The sequence below is a fragment of the Palaemon carinicauda genome, chromosome 8, assembly GCF_036898095.1.
Source record: "Palaemon carinicauda isolate YSFRI2023 chromosome 8, ASM3689809v2, whole genome shotgun sequence".
Lineage (NCBI taxonomy): Eukaryota > Metazoa > Arthropoda > Malacostraca > Decapoda > Palaemonidae > Palaemon > Palaemon carinicauda.
The window spans coordinates 22,657,990-22,672,636 of NC_090732.1; the positions used below are offsets into that span (position 1 = coordinate 22,657,990).

Here is a 14,647-nt window from a genome sequence, read left to right on the forward strand (position 1 = left end):
GAAAGCGTTCCATTTTAATTACACGCTCTCTTCAGGATTGACTTTGTTTCAGAAGACTTCCAAAAACACGTTCCAATAATCAAATCTTTGTTAATCAGTATCAAAGCAATTCGATTTTTATTCAGCGTAGATCATAGCCCGGTGAAATTAATATGATTCCATCACTTTGAGGAAAGTCATGGCTGGCGTGAGGGATACGAAATAAGGGGAGAAGGAGTGGATTACTGCTTAGAAAGAGAATCTCCCTCCATGAGGAGTTCAGGAAAATATAGGGAGTTCTCTCTCTTGACCAAAGTTGACTATTACGCTCTATGGACACCTGATCGTATTCTTCTTACATTTTACAGCTCTGAAATAAAACGGTGTTCATTTGATTTTTGCATTACTTCTAACTTCACCCATTTACATAAATAGTTCACTCTTGTAGATATATATATATATATATATATATATATATATATATATATATATATACTGTATATGTATATATATATATATATGTATGTATAAATATATAAATATATCTATATATACACACACACACACACATATATATATATATATATATATTCTACAGTAGTACAGGGCTCAGTGCCCCTGAGTGATTTCAAAATATGTGCTAAATACTCCATTGTTTTCAGTTTCTGTAACCATTTTTTCTAACCTCATTAGTTTTTTCACATTTAAATTTTTGAATTTACACTCACAATTTTTTCTTTTTTTCAAATTGCATTATTTTACTTTTAACACTGCCATTTCCACTATTGTTAGTAATATCATTACTATTATCAAATTTACCATTTTTACTTTTACTGATATTAATATCATTATTATTTTTTTTTCTCCTTTTTTATTACTACTATTTTTGTTAATATTATTTTTATTATTCCTATTTCTGTATTGTAATTACAACAATTATTTCCTTGTTTATATTTTTTACAACTATTTCCAGTTTTCATCGTAACGAAATATTTTCATTTTTTGTATTTCTAAGCATATTGTTACTAAACTATTAATTACTAATTTTAACTGTGGTTACGTCTCATGAACACAAATCCTGTATATCACATTGATCCTGATGAAAACTTTATTGATTTTGTGAACACATCTGATCTGTTTTCCTGTAAATATTACACTACTGACACATTTAATGATTCTCTCCCTAATCATATGCGGCAATGCCTTTCATTAATAAGTTTTAATATTCGAAGTTTCAAGAAAAACCATGACGAATTTATTGGCTACTTAAATAACTGCAACCATGAATTTGATATCATTGTATTGACCGAAACATGGGCTAAGGAAGAAACTCACTGCATGAATTATCTTCCTGGGTATAATGCGTGTCACAATTATCGGGAAGGTCGGAGGGGCGGCGGTGTGAGCATTTTCGTTAAAGACTCTATTGATTTTCAACCTCTTGATGACTTCTTCAACATTTCTAATGATAATTTTGAAAGTGTCGGTGTAACGGTTTCTATACCAAACTCGCCTCATAAAACAGTAATCTTAGGTATCTACAGACGTCCAGGAGGTAACGGAAATATGTTTTTCGACTCGTTAGAGGAGGTGCTAAGAAATCCAGGTATCTCCCCTATGAATACAATTGTCACTGGGGACTTAAACATCTGCTTAATGAGGGAAGGGGAGAGCGAGACCACCCGCAGACTGATTAACACAATGCGATCTTTTGACTTTCGCCCGTCAATAACTAGACCAACAAGAGTCGGCTCGAATGACTCGCTGTCTTGTATCGACCATATTTGGGCAAATAATAATCTTGTTGGTAATAGTGGGATATTCTTAGCAGATATCACAGATCATTTCCCAATTTTCTGTAGTCTATTAATGCCTATATTAAACAACGTAGACAACAAAATAAAAATTCAATTCAGAGATATGAGCGAAGTGAATGACAGGAAATTCACGGAACTCCTGAGGGGGAAAGACTGGACCGAACATGGTCAAGCCTCATTAGATCCTCACCTGGGGGCGGCCTCTTTTACGGATGAAATAGACAGCTTTTTCAATGAATGCTTTCCTTTAAAAACAAAATATGTAAGTGTTAAAAGATTGGTGAATAAGTGGCTCTCCAAAGGGCTACTGAAATCAATTAACATTAAACATAATTTATATCGAAGAATGAAATTGGGTGCTTATAGTGCCCAACGCTATAGAAACTATTGTAATATGTTGCTTACATTAATTCGCGTGGCAAAGAAAAAATATTTTGATAGTACTTTTGATCAACTCCGAAATGATGCTAAAAAATCCTGGGATCTCATAAATTCGTCCCTTAGGCCTGGAAAGAAAAAGCGCACTTCGCTAAGAAAACTCATTGGTCGTAACGGCGAAACTATTACTGACAGCCAACAGATTGCAAATGCTTTTAATCTTCATTTCTCTACAATTGGCATTACTCTCCGAGATGCCCTGCCTCAAAATAATCAGTTAGATTTTCATTCCTATTTGCCTCCTTCAAATCAGCACTCTATTTATTTGACCCCATCTTCTCCACTTGAAGTAATCAACATTATAAAAAAACTAAAGAACAAAAAAGCAAATATTAATTCTCCCACTACTAAACTATATAAGAATAATGCTAGTTTACTTGCCTTTCCTATATCCTTATTGTTCAACCGTTGTATTGCCTCTGGCATTTATCCTGACATTTTAAAAATAGCATGCGTTACTGTGCTACATAAGTCTGGTGATAAATCGGATGTCAATAACTATAGACCAATAAGTTGCCTTCCCTTATTGAATAAAATTTTTGAAAAATTATTGTACAATCGACTCTACTCTTTCTTTACTAGATGTAATATCTTTTCTTCCTGTCAGTATGGCTTTCTGCGTGGCGTTAGTACAAGTGATGCTGTAAATGACCTTCTTGAAAATATCTACAATGCGATGAATAAAAATGAATACCTTGGTGCGGTCTTTTTAGATTTGAGTAAAGCCTTTGACACAGTGTCTCATGATGTGCTGCTTAAAAAGCTCGAACATTATGGAATACGTTGAAATGCATTACTCTTACTAAAATCCTACTTAACGAGTCGTAAACAATTTGTGACCCTCGATGGCCATCTCTCAGAGGTTATGGATGTCAAAATAGGTGTTCCCCAGGGATCAGTCCTAGGACCGTTATTTTTCCTCGCCTATATCAATGATCTACCTCGATCAGTAGGTAGGTTAAGCTCCATACTCTTTGCCGATGACACTACGCTTCACTTTAGACATAAAAATATCTACTCCCTCTGTGATACACTAACCAATGATTTAACTCATGTAAAAAACTGGCTACTAGCAAATAAGTTAACCTTAAATGAAAGAAAGACATACTTCATAATCTTTTCTCTACGAAGAGTTCCTGATAACATAAGGGTTTCTATAGGAAATCACACTCTGGATCAGAAGTCCAGTGGTAAATTTTTAGGGATAATTCTTGATAATAAACTAACTTTCTGTGAGCATGTAAATATGACAGTTAATAAAATTGCCAAAGTAATGGGTATCATATATAGATTAAAAGAGTATTTCCCCTTATATATTATAAAACAATTGTATCACTCGTTAGTATCTCCTCACCTAAATTACTGCAATACGGCGTGGGGGAGTAGTAGTAGAAATGTCTTGCAACCATTAATTGTAATTCAAAAAAGACTGGTAAGAATCATAAGCTCCAGCGATTACTTAGCTCATACATCGCCACTTTTCCGGTCTCTCTCGATATTGAAGCTGGAAGACAATTATAAGCTCTCCTTAATGAATATGATGTTCCAAACACTTATTTTGAACAAATTTCCAGATTTAAGACGAAAAATAATTCAGGAACAATCAGTTCATCCATATGGAACAAGAAATTCAAACTTAACTCTCCCTTTCATACGTATTAATAGATGCGAGCAATCGTATCTATACCAAGGTATTAAACTTTGGAATACTCTGCCCGCTTATCTAAAGGCACTGCTTAGCGTTCGGTCTTTTAAGAAATCATATACAAATCTCCTGTTATCTGGGTATTAAGCTTTATTAATAAATATTTATACTTGCCTACCTAACCACAGCGCAAGTATGTTTCATTGTTTAGAATATTTTTTTATTTGTAAAACTAGTTCTTTTACTGAGCTTTTTGCTTAATATCTACAATTTTTTCAATGTATATACCATTAGCTTTCATATACCATCTTTCCTTATCATATAAATATGCATTTCCATTTGTTTTTAGGCTAAGATTCTCATTTATATGTATCTATTTGTATACATATGATTATGTATATGTATGCGTACATTTTGTATATCTATATCCATATTTACTTTATTTTTTATTTTTACTTAATTGATGATATTATTTTGTTGTATTATTGCCCGAAGAGCTCTGCTCCACATGGGCTTGGACTGAGTCTTTTTTTCTTTTTGTAAATCTTTGAATGTAAATATTTTTTGTCCAATAAACATTATTATTATTATTATTATTATTATATATATATATATATATACTGTATATATATATATGTATATATCTATATATAAATATATTTATATATATATATATATATATATATATATGTATATATATATATATACATATATATATATGTATATACTGTATATATATATATATATATATATATATATATATATGTATATACTGTATATATATATATATATATATATATATATATATATATATATATATATATATATATATATGTATTTATATATATATATATATATATATATATATATACTGTATGTATATATATGTATATATATATATATATATATATATATATATATATATATATATATATATATATATATATATTAATTATGTGTCTATATTTGTCTAAAAACATATATTTTCCAAAAAGAATGTGATAATTTTGAGTATGTTAGCATTCCACTTCTTGAAAAATATTTTTTTATGAAGTTACTAAGCTAAGGGTATCTGGTTATATTCACTTCACCCACTGCTCATATCAAAAGAGGACTAATACATATTTCATGAGTCTTTTAGAAAATAATCTGAAGCATTTAATTGGGAACTAAGGCATGTGATTGTGCAGAGGAACGGAAAGTAAGTATAGCTTTTGGAAGAGCAGTAGAGCAATTGAATGATAGGAACAAGGGAAGAAGAAAAGGATATCTATGAAATTTCAAATTTAAGGAAAAGGCAAAAAAAGGATTTAGGTCAACTAGGAGTTATCAAGGATATATATGGAAATATATTGCACACGGATGAAGACATTGAGAAGCGATAGAGAGAATATTTTAAACAGCTATTGGATACAGAAAATGAGAGAGAGGAGCTTGGAGAAGCACAATTGAGGATGGAAGGGCCAGTGACGGAGATACGAAATACAGATATGAAGCGGCCATTGAGTAAAATAGAAAATGGTAAAGCACCAATTTCATCATAGTTTCAAATTGAAATGGTCAAGGTACTAGCTACAGATGGGGAAGCATGGATGTTGGATTTATTAAGAACATTATGAGAGAAGGGAATAATGCCTAAAGACTGGGAGGAGAGTCTAATGGTATCTATATTTAAGCATAAAGGTGATATTATGGAATGTCGTGAATACAGGGTAATTAAACTAACAGAACATGATTTGAAAGGTTTTGAGAGAGTACTAGATGAAAGACTGAGAGAATTTGTTAATATTACGGCAGAGCACTATGGATTCATTAGGAGGACATGGACTGTGGATGTAGGCTTTATAGTAAGGCAGTTACAGGAAAAGAGGCTAGAAGGAAGCCAAAATTTCTCTGGAACAGTGATAATTTGGTGCTTGAGGAAGAGGAAAGTCCCAAAGAAATTGGTTAGAATTGGAGAGATGTTGTACAACAAGACAAGGACAAAACTAATAATAGCTGTTGGGGAAATAGAATTTTCTGTTGAAGTTAGTGTTGGATTACACCAGGGGTCAGCATTAAGCCCTTTTTTTTATTTGTGGTGGTCATGCATGTGTTAAGTGCAGATATTAGAAATGGAGAGTTGTGCTAATGTGGAAAAGACTGAAGCTATGGTGAGCAGTAAGAAAGCTGGGACAGGATAGCTATGCGTTACAGTAGAGGCTCGGTTATGAAATGGGTGGAATGATTTAAATACTTGTAATCTACTAAGGTTAGGAGAAAGGATGTGAAGCTCAAGTAGAGAAGAGGATAAAAGTAGCCCCGGGGAAACTAAGGGAAGTAGGGGGAGTGGTATATGATAAGAAAATGCCAATTAAGCTAAAAGTCAAGATCTATAGTGCAGTAATAAGACCATTGCTAATGTATGGGCTATAAGACGAAAGGAGGCAGCAAAGCTTGAAAGAACAGAGATAAGAATATTGAGGTGGATTATGGTAATATCACTGCCTGAAAGATGAGAAATTTATGAAATAAAGAGAATAGCAGTCAGAGTAAAGATTAGAGATGATAAGTGTGTCACGACTGGAATGGTGTGGGCACGTGTTGAGGATGGATGTTGGGGAGGGGGGGGGGGACTGGGAGGAACCTATTAGGGGAGAAGATCTAGAGACAGGCACAGAATCAGTTGGTGAGATGAGGTGAAAGATATGGAGAGAAGAGGTTTGGTGGAAGGGGATGCCTATGATAAAAAGCACTGCAGAGGGTGCATCAGGCAACTAACACTTTAATGTAGGGATAACGGTGGGAGAGAAGAAACATCCACAAAATATGATCAGGCCTTGAGTCTCTCTCCTGATAAGGGAATCTTGTAGCCATGTACCTCGTTTGTATTCATTCCTTCCAGTTTTACATTATTTTACGTAGGTGACCAATACTAAGTAATGTTTTTTTTTCTTTCATTCTTTCAGGTGCATCATTTTTGGTGTTCATACCGCCAATTGCCAGTCAAAGAGGGATATCTTCTGAAGGTATTGGTATCATATATACGGTCACCCCACTTATAAGTTCTTCTTTTAATGTGTTCGTTGGTTACTGTTCTGATAAATGGAAGATCCATAGATTTATGCTCATATTCTTGAGTATCTTTCTTGCACTATCCTACACAGGTTATTTTTTCCTTCCCTCTTTGCAACCAATTTCGCCAGTAAATATTAGCATACCATCTCAGTATATTTGTGAAGATAATCTCTTGTCTATCACCCTTTGCCCTGATAACAAAATCCAAGAAGATTATACTAATGGAAATATTACAAGCTGCAATACTCTCCATGAAACCTTAGGAGAAAGGATATATAGTGACCATTGCCAATTTAAATGTAAGACTTTGTCGAATGAAAGCTGTTATATTGATAAGACTCTAAATATCACTTTTCGAGGAAATATGATATTTGAAAAAAGGTATATATGTCAAGAAAACGAGTGCTTTCTAAGCGAAACTGTCAACATTTCTGATTTTAAGTATTCTTGCAATCAATTTACCTGTAAGCAAACAAAATTGTTACTAAATTGTGAGGGTCAATGCAGAAACCAGAAAAATGAGGAAAACATTTCCTCTTTGCTCACATCAAAGGAGTTCCTGCTTTCAGCTCTTTGTATCATGACTTTATTCATGGCATTTGAAACCTCCAATTCTCTGACTGACGCGATGTGCTTCGTAGCTCTCGGAGAAAAAAGCCATGCGTATGGAAAAACGAGATTATTTGGAACTTTGTCATGGGGTTTGGTTGGTGGAGCAATGGGTCTTCTTGTTAATATTGCCTCAAAAGGTCATGATGAGATGAATTATACCCCAGCAATGATCATTTCATCTTTCTTTCTCTTTTTGAACGTGGTTTTCACATCTAGAATCAATGTTGTTGTTCCTGGAAGGCAAGAAAATAGTAACATCAGAAAAGTGCTTCTCTCGTTCCGCTGTATCTTCTTACTAGTAAGTCAAGGGGAATATAATACATTTTACTTATTAAAAAAACAGTATTCTTTGATAATCTATACTCTAGTTTTTTTCATCACTAGAGCTCAAATAATTAATATCAGTAGTTTTTACTAATCAACTTTCAATACAAGCTAATTGCACACATATAATAAAAGTTGTGTAGTGCTTTGCAAATAAAGTAGATATATCATGAAGAAGGTAAAATGTATAAATTACATTTCAATGTTATCACCAAAAAGATAAAGCATTAAACTATTTAGGAAACCAATTCTTTAAAATTAAATAGATTGATGCCTTAGGTTTTTATTTTTATTTGAAATATACAAACAGAAGAAAGCTTATTTGGAACTTTATGAATAGTTGGACCATGAAAAGATACCATAATCTTGCCAAAGTTATAATAGATAATTTTTGGATCAGAAGTTGTTTAATTTACTACTTTAAAATATCTGGTATCGAAAGTTCGTATTGATAAGTTTCAATTGAAGTGAATTTAAACATATGTTTTTTAAACATTAGTTTAAAGATATTAGTTCTTAACTCTTTCCATATGTTTTCCTAGTAATACATCTTTTTACATGCATTCCCAGGCCACTGCCTTTATTATGGGAGCCATCTGTGGAATAGTTTGGACGTTTGAGTTTATTTACATAAAGGATATTGCTTTCCAATGGGATCCAGACTTTGCAAATCTGAACTTGCTTTTTGGACTTATAGTCCTGACTGACTGCATAATTGGAGAAACCCCTTCTCTGATACTCTCAGGTAAGAAGACGTAACAGTATTGGTTGTTCAAAGCTTTGTACTAGTTTAGATAATGACACCCTTTGATAATGCACGTATAGACTAAATTGCCTACAGGGTAAAATAGATAATTTCGTACTAATGTACATACCATTACCACACACTTTTATACAATAACACACACACACACACACACACACATATATATATATATATATATATATATATATATATATATATATATATATATATATATATACATATATATATACATATATATATATATATATATATATATATATATATATATATATATATATATATATATATATATAAATGTATATATAAAGTGTTTGTTTACAAGACCACGCTCTCCATATACTGCCAAATTTTGCAAAGCTATTGTTATTCTCTATTATTTATTATAATATAAAACAATTCGCCATATAGGAAACAAGTTAAAGAAAAACTATAGAATTATAAAAAAGAGAATAATAGCCTGATTTCCTCACTAAATAACCAGGAACTGACATCGTCAACATAATGAACCATACAAAAGTTCGTGATGCCAGGGTACATTTGCTACATATTCAAAATATACTAAATTAAAAATGGAGTAATTACTCAAGTGCCCATGAAATATACAATTCAGTAATAGTGACACTTTGGGGTAATTACCCTATTATCAATTTAGTATATATATATATATATATATATATATATATATATATATATATATATATATATATATACATATATATGTATATATATATATATACACACACACACACACACATATATATATATATATATATATATATATGTATATATATATAATGTTACTTATTAATTATTCTGACTTAAAAAATCCACGTATTCGTGACACTTGAAAGCAGGACATTGAGTAACATTATGCCTAATATTTGGAATGGTTTTGGTATGTAGTGAAATAATTTAATATTATCATGTGCAATGTTACACTCTCTTCCCAATTAGGATACATCATAAAAAAACTCACCAACATCCACACCTTTTCGCTCACCCTGACTATGATGAGCGTTCGACTACTGCTTTATGGCGTCGTGTCTAACCCTTGGATGTTCTTGCCCGTTCACCTGACACACGGCATATCTGTTGGGGTTTTCTTCACTAATATGATCACGTACAGTCATATCCTTGGCCCTGAAGGGACTCAGGCTACTATGCAGAGTGTTGCAAATGGATGCTTCACAATAGGTAAGTGATTTGTATTCAGCCGTGTTTTCTTCGGATAACCTTTACAACCAATAGCGTATTTCTGTATCGGGAATCCCCTTTATCATCATCCTCATCATCATCATCATCATCATCATCATCATTTCCTTCTATGTCTATTGACACAAAGGGCCTCAGTTACAATTTGTCAGTCGTCTCTATTATGAGCTTTCAAATCAATACTTCTCCATTCATCCTCTCCTGCTTCACATTTTAGAGTCCTCAGCCATGTACAGTAGGCCTGGGTCTTCCAACTCTTCTAGTGCCTTGTGGAGCCCAGTTGAGCTTTTGGTGAACTAATCTCTCATGGTGAGTGCGAAGATAAGACCCAAACCTTCTTCACCTACCTCTCATCATGATCTCATCCACATATAGCACTCGAGTAATCTATTCTTAATCCTGTCCTGCTCTAATTTCGTCAATTGCTTTTGAGCGTCAGGATCAAATTGCATTTTTCTCCATTGGTAATATGATAGCTATTTAAATATATAACATCTGAAACATTTATTTCGTCTCTCTTCCACGAAGCAATATGCAAGAGCTGGTTAATATATTGATTAACATGAACCCTTTAAAATTAGTTTAAAGCATTTCTTTTTGTATTGATAAATTTTGTATTCCTGAAAAATTTTATTACCTGTTATTTTGAAATTAATCTACTCTTCACTTCACCTTTTTTTTTTTTTTTTACATTTCCTTTGTATATATCATTTGTAGATTGTTTCCTAATTACTATGTAACCTATCTATCACGAGAATATACACGCAAAAACGTCCAACCTCTCAAGTTATAACAAAGCTTTTGAGGCTGAGGACTCTTTTTTTAGAACATTTTAATAAAACCTCCCTTCTTAACTCCGAATATGATAATTAGTTTTGATACGTAATCTTTCTGTAAAACTAATTATAAAAGAAACATTTTAATTAGTTTGCTGGTGATGCAAGAGGGGTGACACTTAATGATATTATCAAGTCTATTATAGGACAAAGAAAGTGATACATGCACAGAACTCATAGCAATTAAACGAAAGTATAAAGATTATTATTATTATTATTATTATTATTATTATTATTATCATTATTATTATTATTATTATTATTATTGTTATTATTATTATTATTATTATTATCATTATTATTATTATTATTATTATTATCATTATTATTATTATTATTATTAATAGTTACAAGTAGCAGTAGTATAATTATCATTAATTCTGTTATCATTATTTTATATGTTGTAATTATTCTTTATACAGGAAAGGCCAGCGGTGCATTATTGGGAGGAGTTTTGATTCAGGAACTTGGTGGATCCTTAACATTTATCGTAATGGGAGGTATTCTCTCCTTCTACACTATTTTGTACATCACTATCAACTGTGCTGTACAAAAGTGTACTTCAGTTTCAAGTGAAGGTAAGGAATGCAGTTTTCTATATATTTTATGAATAAAAGTCGAGTTCAAGCAAGAATGAAAGATTGCTAATTTGCAATTTCAATAAGATGAAAACTGCATTACTTTATATATCATCTTTATTGTCAATCGTAGAGAGATGAAATTTATTTTTTTCTTCGTAGGTTATTGAAATAAGGAAAATTTATGAAAGATATAGCACAACTAAAACCGAATGGAGATGTTCTTTAAAAAATAAAAGTCTCTATATTTAGTTTCATCAATAATCAAACGTTAAGCAATATAAAATTGTATTTTTCCCCCTGTTTAAGTAAAACACCAAGTTATTATTCGCCCTATTGAGTCAAACAATATTTTCTTCAATAAAGAATCTATCCTAATATGAATAATGTACATAACACAACCACATAAAATGTATGAAAAATGTAACTACTCATAATTAAAAAAGATACATTGGATATTTATGGCCTAAGTTATGATAAATCCAGATATCTATTATGTATATATATATATATATATATATATATATATATATATATATATATATATATATATATATATATATAAATATATATATATATATATATACATACCTACGCATATATATATATATATATATATATATATATATATATATATATATATATATATATATATGTATATATATACATATATTTATATATATTTGTATGTGTATATATATATATATATATATATATATATATATATATATGTATATACATATATATATATATATACATATATATATAAATATATATATATATATATATATATATATATATATATATATATATATATATATATATATGTATATGTTCAGCCTATTTTTCAAACTGTATGATAAATAGAATGGGAAATTTGTGAATGAGAAATGAGAAATATACCTAAATGCTAAAATGGTAGTAGTTAACAATGCAAAAATCTAAGGAGACATGTTAATAAATTTTCCTATCTGCAGATGTTAATGCCTTGGATACCATTGATCATTCTTCCAAGAACGCAAATGCCACAGAGAACAACGCTCGTGAACGACTGACATCTTCCACAACATCTGACAAGGAACTGGATGTCCAGGAAAAAATGCTTCCAGATCCGTCTTAGAACTCTATGATCAGTAGGCTTTTAATGACCCAGTTTCAGGTTATCCTAAATACTCTTTTCTTTTTTACTAATATTATTATTATTATTATTATTATTATTATTATTATTATTATTATTATTATTATTATTATTTTGTTTTTTTATATCATTATTATTTTTTGCTAAGCTACAACCCGAGTTGGAAAAGCAGGATGCTATAAGCCCAGGGGCTCCAAAAGAGAAAATAACCCTGTATGAAAAGAAAAAAAAATGAGAAAGAAAATATTTTAAGAAGATTAAAATAAATCGGTATTTTAATGACTTTATTACCAACTCATATTTTCTCTTTTGATAACGACACAATACTGTGTTCTATAATATTGCATATTGTATATAAATAAAATATGCTACAGAGGAGTAATCTTTATTTTCTTATAAGCCGGTCGATAAAAAAGGAAATGATGATATCAGTACTTATTTCTTATTTGTTTCTCAAAGTCAAATGATATGTGTCAAATATAATGCTACATTACTTTAAATATATTTTCTCTTTACACTGTGATGTTACAAAGGAGATGTGTTAAGACTTGTTTTATCTAATTATATAAACGAAAAAAAAAAAAAAACGATATTCAAATTCATAGTGTTTTATATCTAATTGCTATGTAGTAAAAGAATAAAAGGAATTGTACAGAAACAACGTAATTTTATGCACCTAATTGGAAATCGCAGTCAATTTGTAATTAAATGCAGCAATTAATTGCAGAAGCTGGCGTAATATATACACATTTTAATTACATTACAAATTCGCATCTCGTTATAACAACTATTATTGATACGAGTAATTTCATTCACAATGTTAAAAGCCGCAGGGAAAATTAATCTACGTTTCTCTAATTACCTCCAGTTATGAGATATAATTACAAAACTGATGTCATTTTTTGTACTTTCTATACACACACATAAACACGCACAAACACACACACACACACACACACACACACACACATATATATATATATATATATATATATATATATATATATATATATATATATATATATATACTGATATATACTTTCAGTTAAATTCTACAATTAAGTTTATGACTAAAATATGTACTTTGAAAAAGTACACAAATGAAGATATTTCGCTTGCTAACATGGTGATCTTCTTTAGCCGACTGGAAGATGTATATGAAATTATGATAAATGATGTGCCAAGAATTGATGGATTTCTGTTCGAAGTCAGGAAAATACAAATACCACAAAAGTACACTATGCATATTTTGATATATGCATTCAACATTTTTTCTTTAATTCTTATGGGTGAAACTAGACTTCAGAAACCTTAACTAGTTCCTGTTATCAAACCCTCCCAGAAATATTTCAAAATCAGTTTCAAATACCTGACAAAAAAATTTTATTTTCTTTATTCTCACGCCTGTTACACAAGAAGGAACGGACATGAAGTTGAAGGATGAAAAGTGGGTGCATAAGGGGGACAGTGGGTCACTGTAAAGATCATGCAGTAGTTATTATGGTATACAACTGCGGCACTACCCTGATGTTGCTGTTGTTATTGTTGCCTTTCGGCCAAGCACGGACTCGTGTAATTCTGCACCCATAATCACTATTCTCTTAAAGGAATATTATGTATATGTAGCCTGGTATTTATAAGATTTCATATACAGTATATATATATATATATATATATATATATATATATATATATATATATATATATATATGTGTATGTATATATATATATATATATATATATATATATATATATATATATATATATATATATATATCTGTATATATATTATTCCCCTTAAGCCCATAAATTGATTATATGTCAATAGATTCAAATACTATTTCATTAGTCAAGTAATTGAAGCGATTACTGGTTTGTATAATTAAACTTTATAAATGATATTAATTATTCCCAGTTTTCACCACATTCCGACTAGGAGATTTTATCCGTCATTGGCTGCAGCCTTTTTTGCTACGCAACTGCTGTAACTGACTTAACTGTTGAGTTCACTAACCCTTCTTTATGATCCTTGGCCAACACTCTCGGTAAGCCAAATTTAGAAATGGACACATTATATTGGTAGAGTTATTCGTTATTTTATCAAACATGGCATAAATATATTGGACATAGGCATCTAAAAATATTCAATTAGGAATATGTTGCACTATAGCCAGTCGCAAAAAGACCGACCACATCCGAATATACTCGATGAAATTTTACTGGTACCTCTGACCATTGTCTGGCA

The 14,647-nt window shown here is 30.7% G+C and overlaps 1 protein-coding gene across 1 annotated transcript in view; it reads left to right on the forward strand.

Annotated features, from left to right (window-relative positions):
* Positions 1 to 12,429, forward strand: part of LOC137645690 (major facilitator superfamily domain-containing protein 6-like) — a 27,077-nt gene extending 14,648 nt beyond the window's left edge. The window contains exons 3-7 of the mRNA XM_068378547.1: positions 6,828 to 7,846; positions 8,443 to 8,617; positions 9,593 to 9,832; positions 11,109 to 11,264; positions 12,242 to 12,429. Coding sequence (XP_068234648.1) covers positions 6,828 to 7,846; positions 8,443 to 8,617; positions 9,593 to 9,832; positions 11,109 to 11,264; positions 12,242 to 12,384 — 1,733 coding nt within the window. The 3' untranslated portion in view covers positions 12,385 to 12,429. The remainder of the gene's footprint in view (positions 1 to 6,827; positions 7,847 to 8,442; positions 8,618 to 9,592; positions 9,833 to 11,108; positions 11,265 to 12,241) is intronic.
* The last annotated feature ends 2,218 nt before the right edge of the window (positions 12,430 to 14,647 follow it).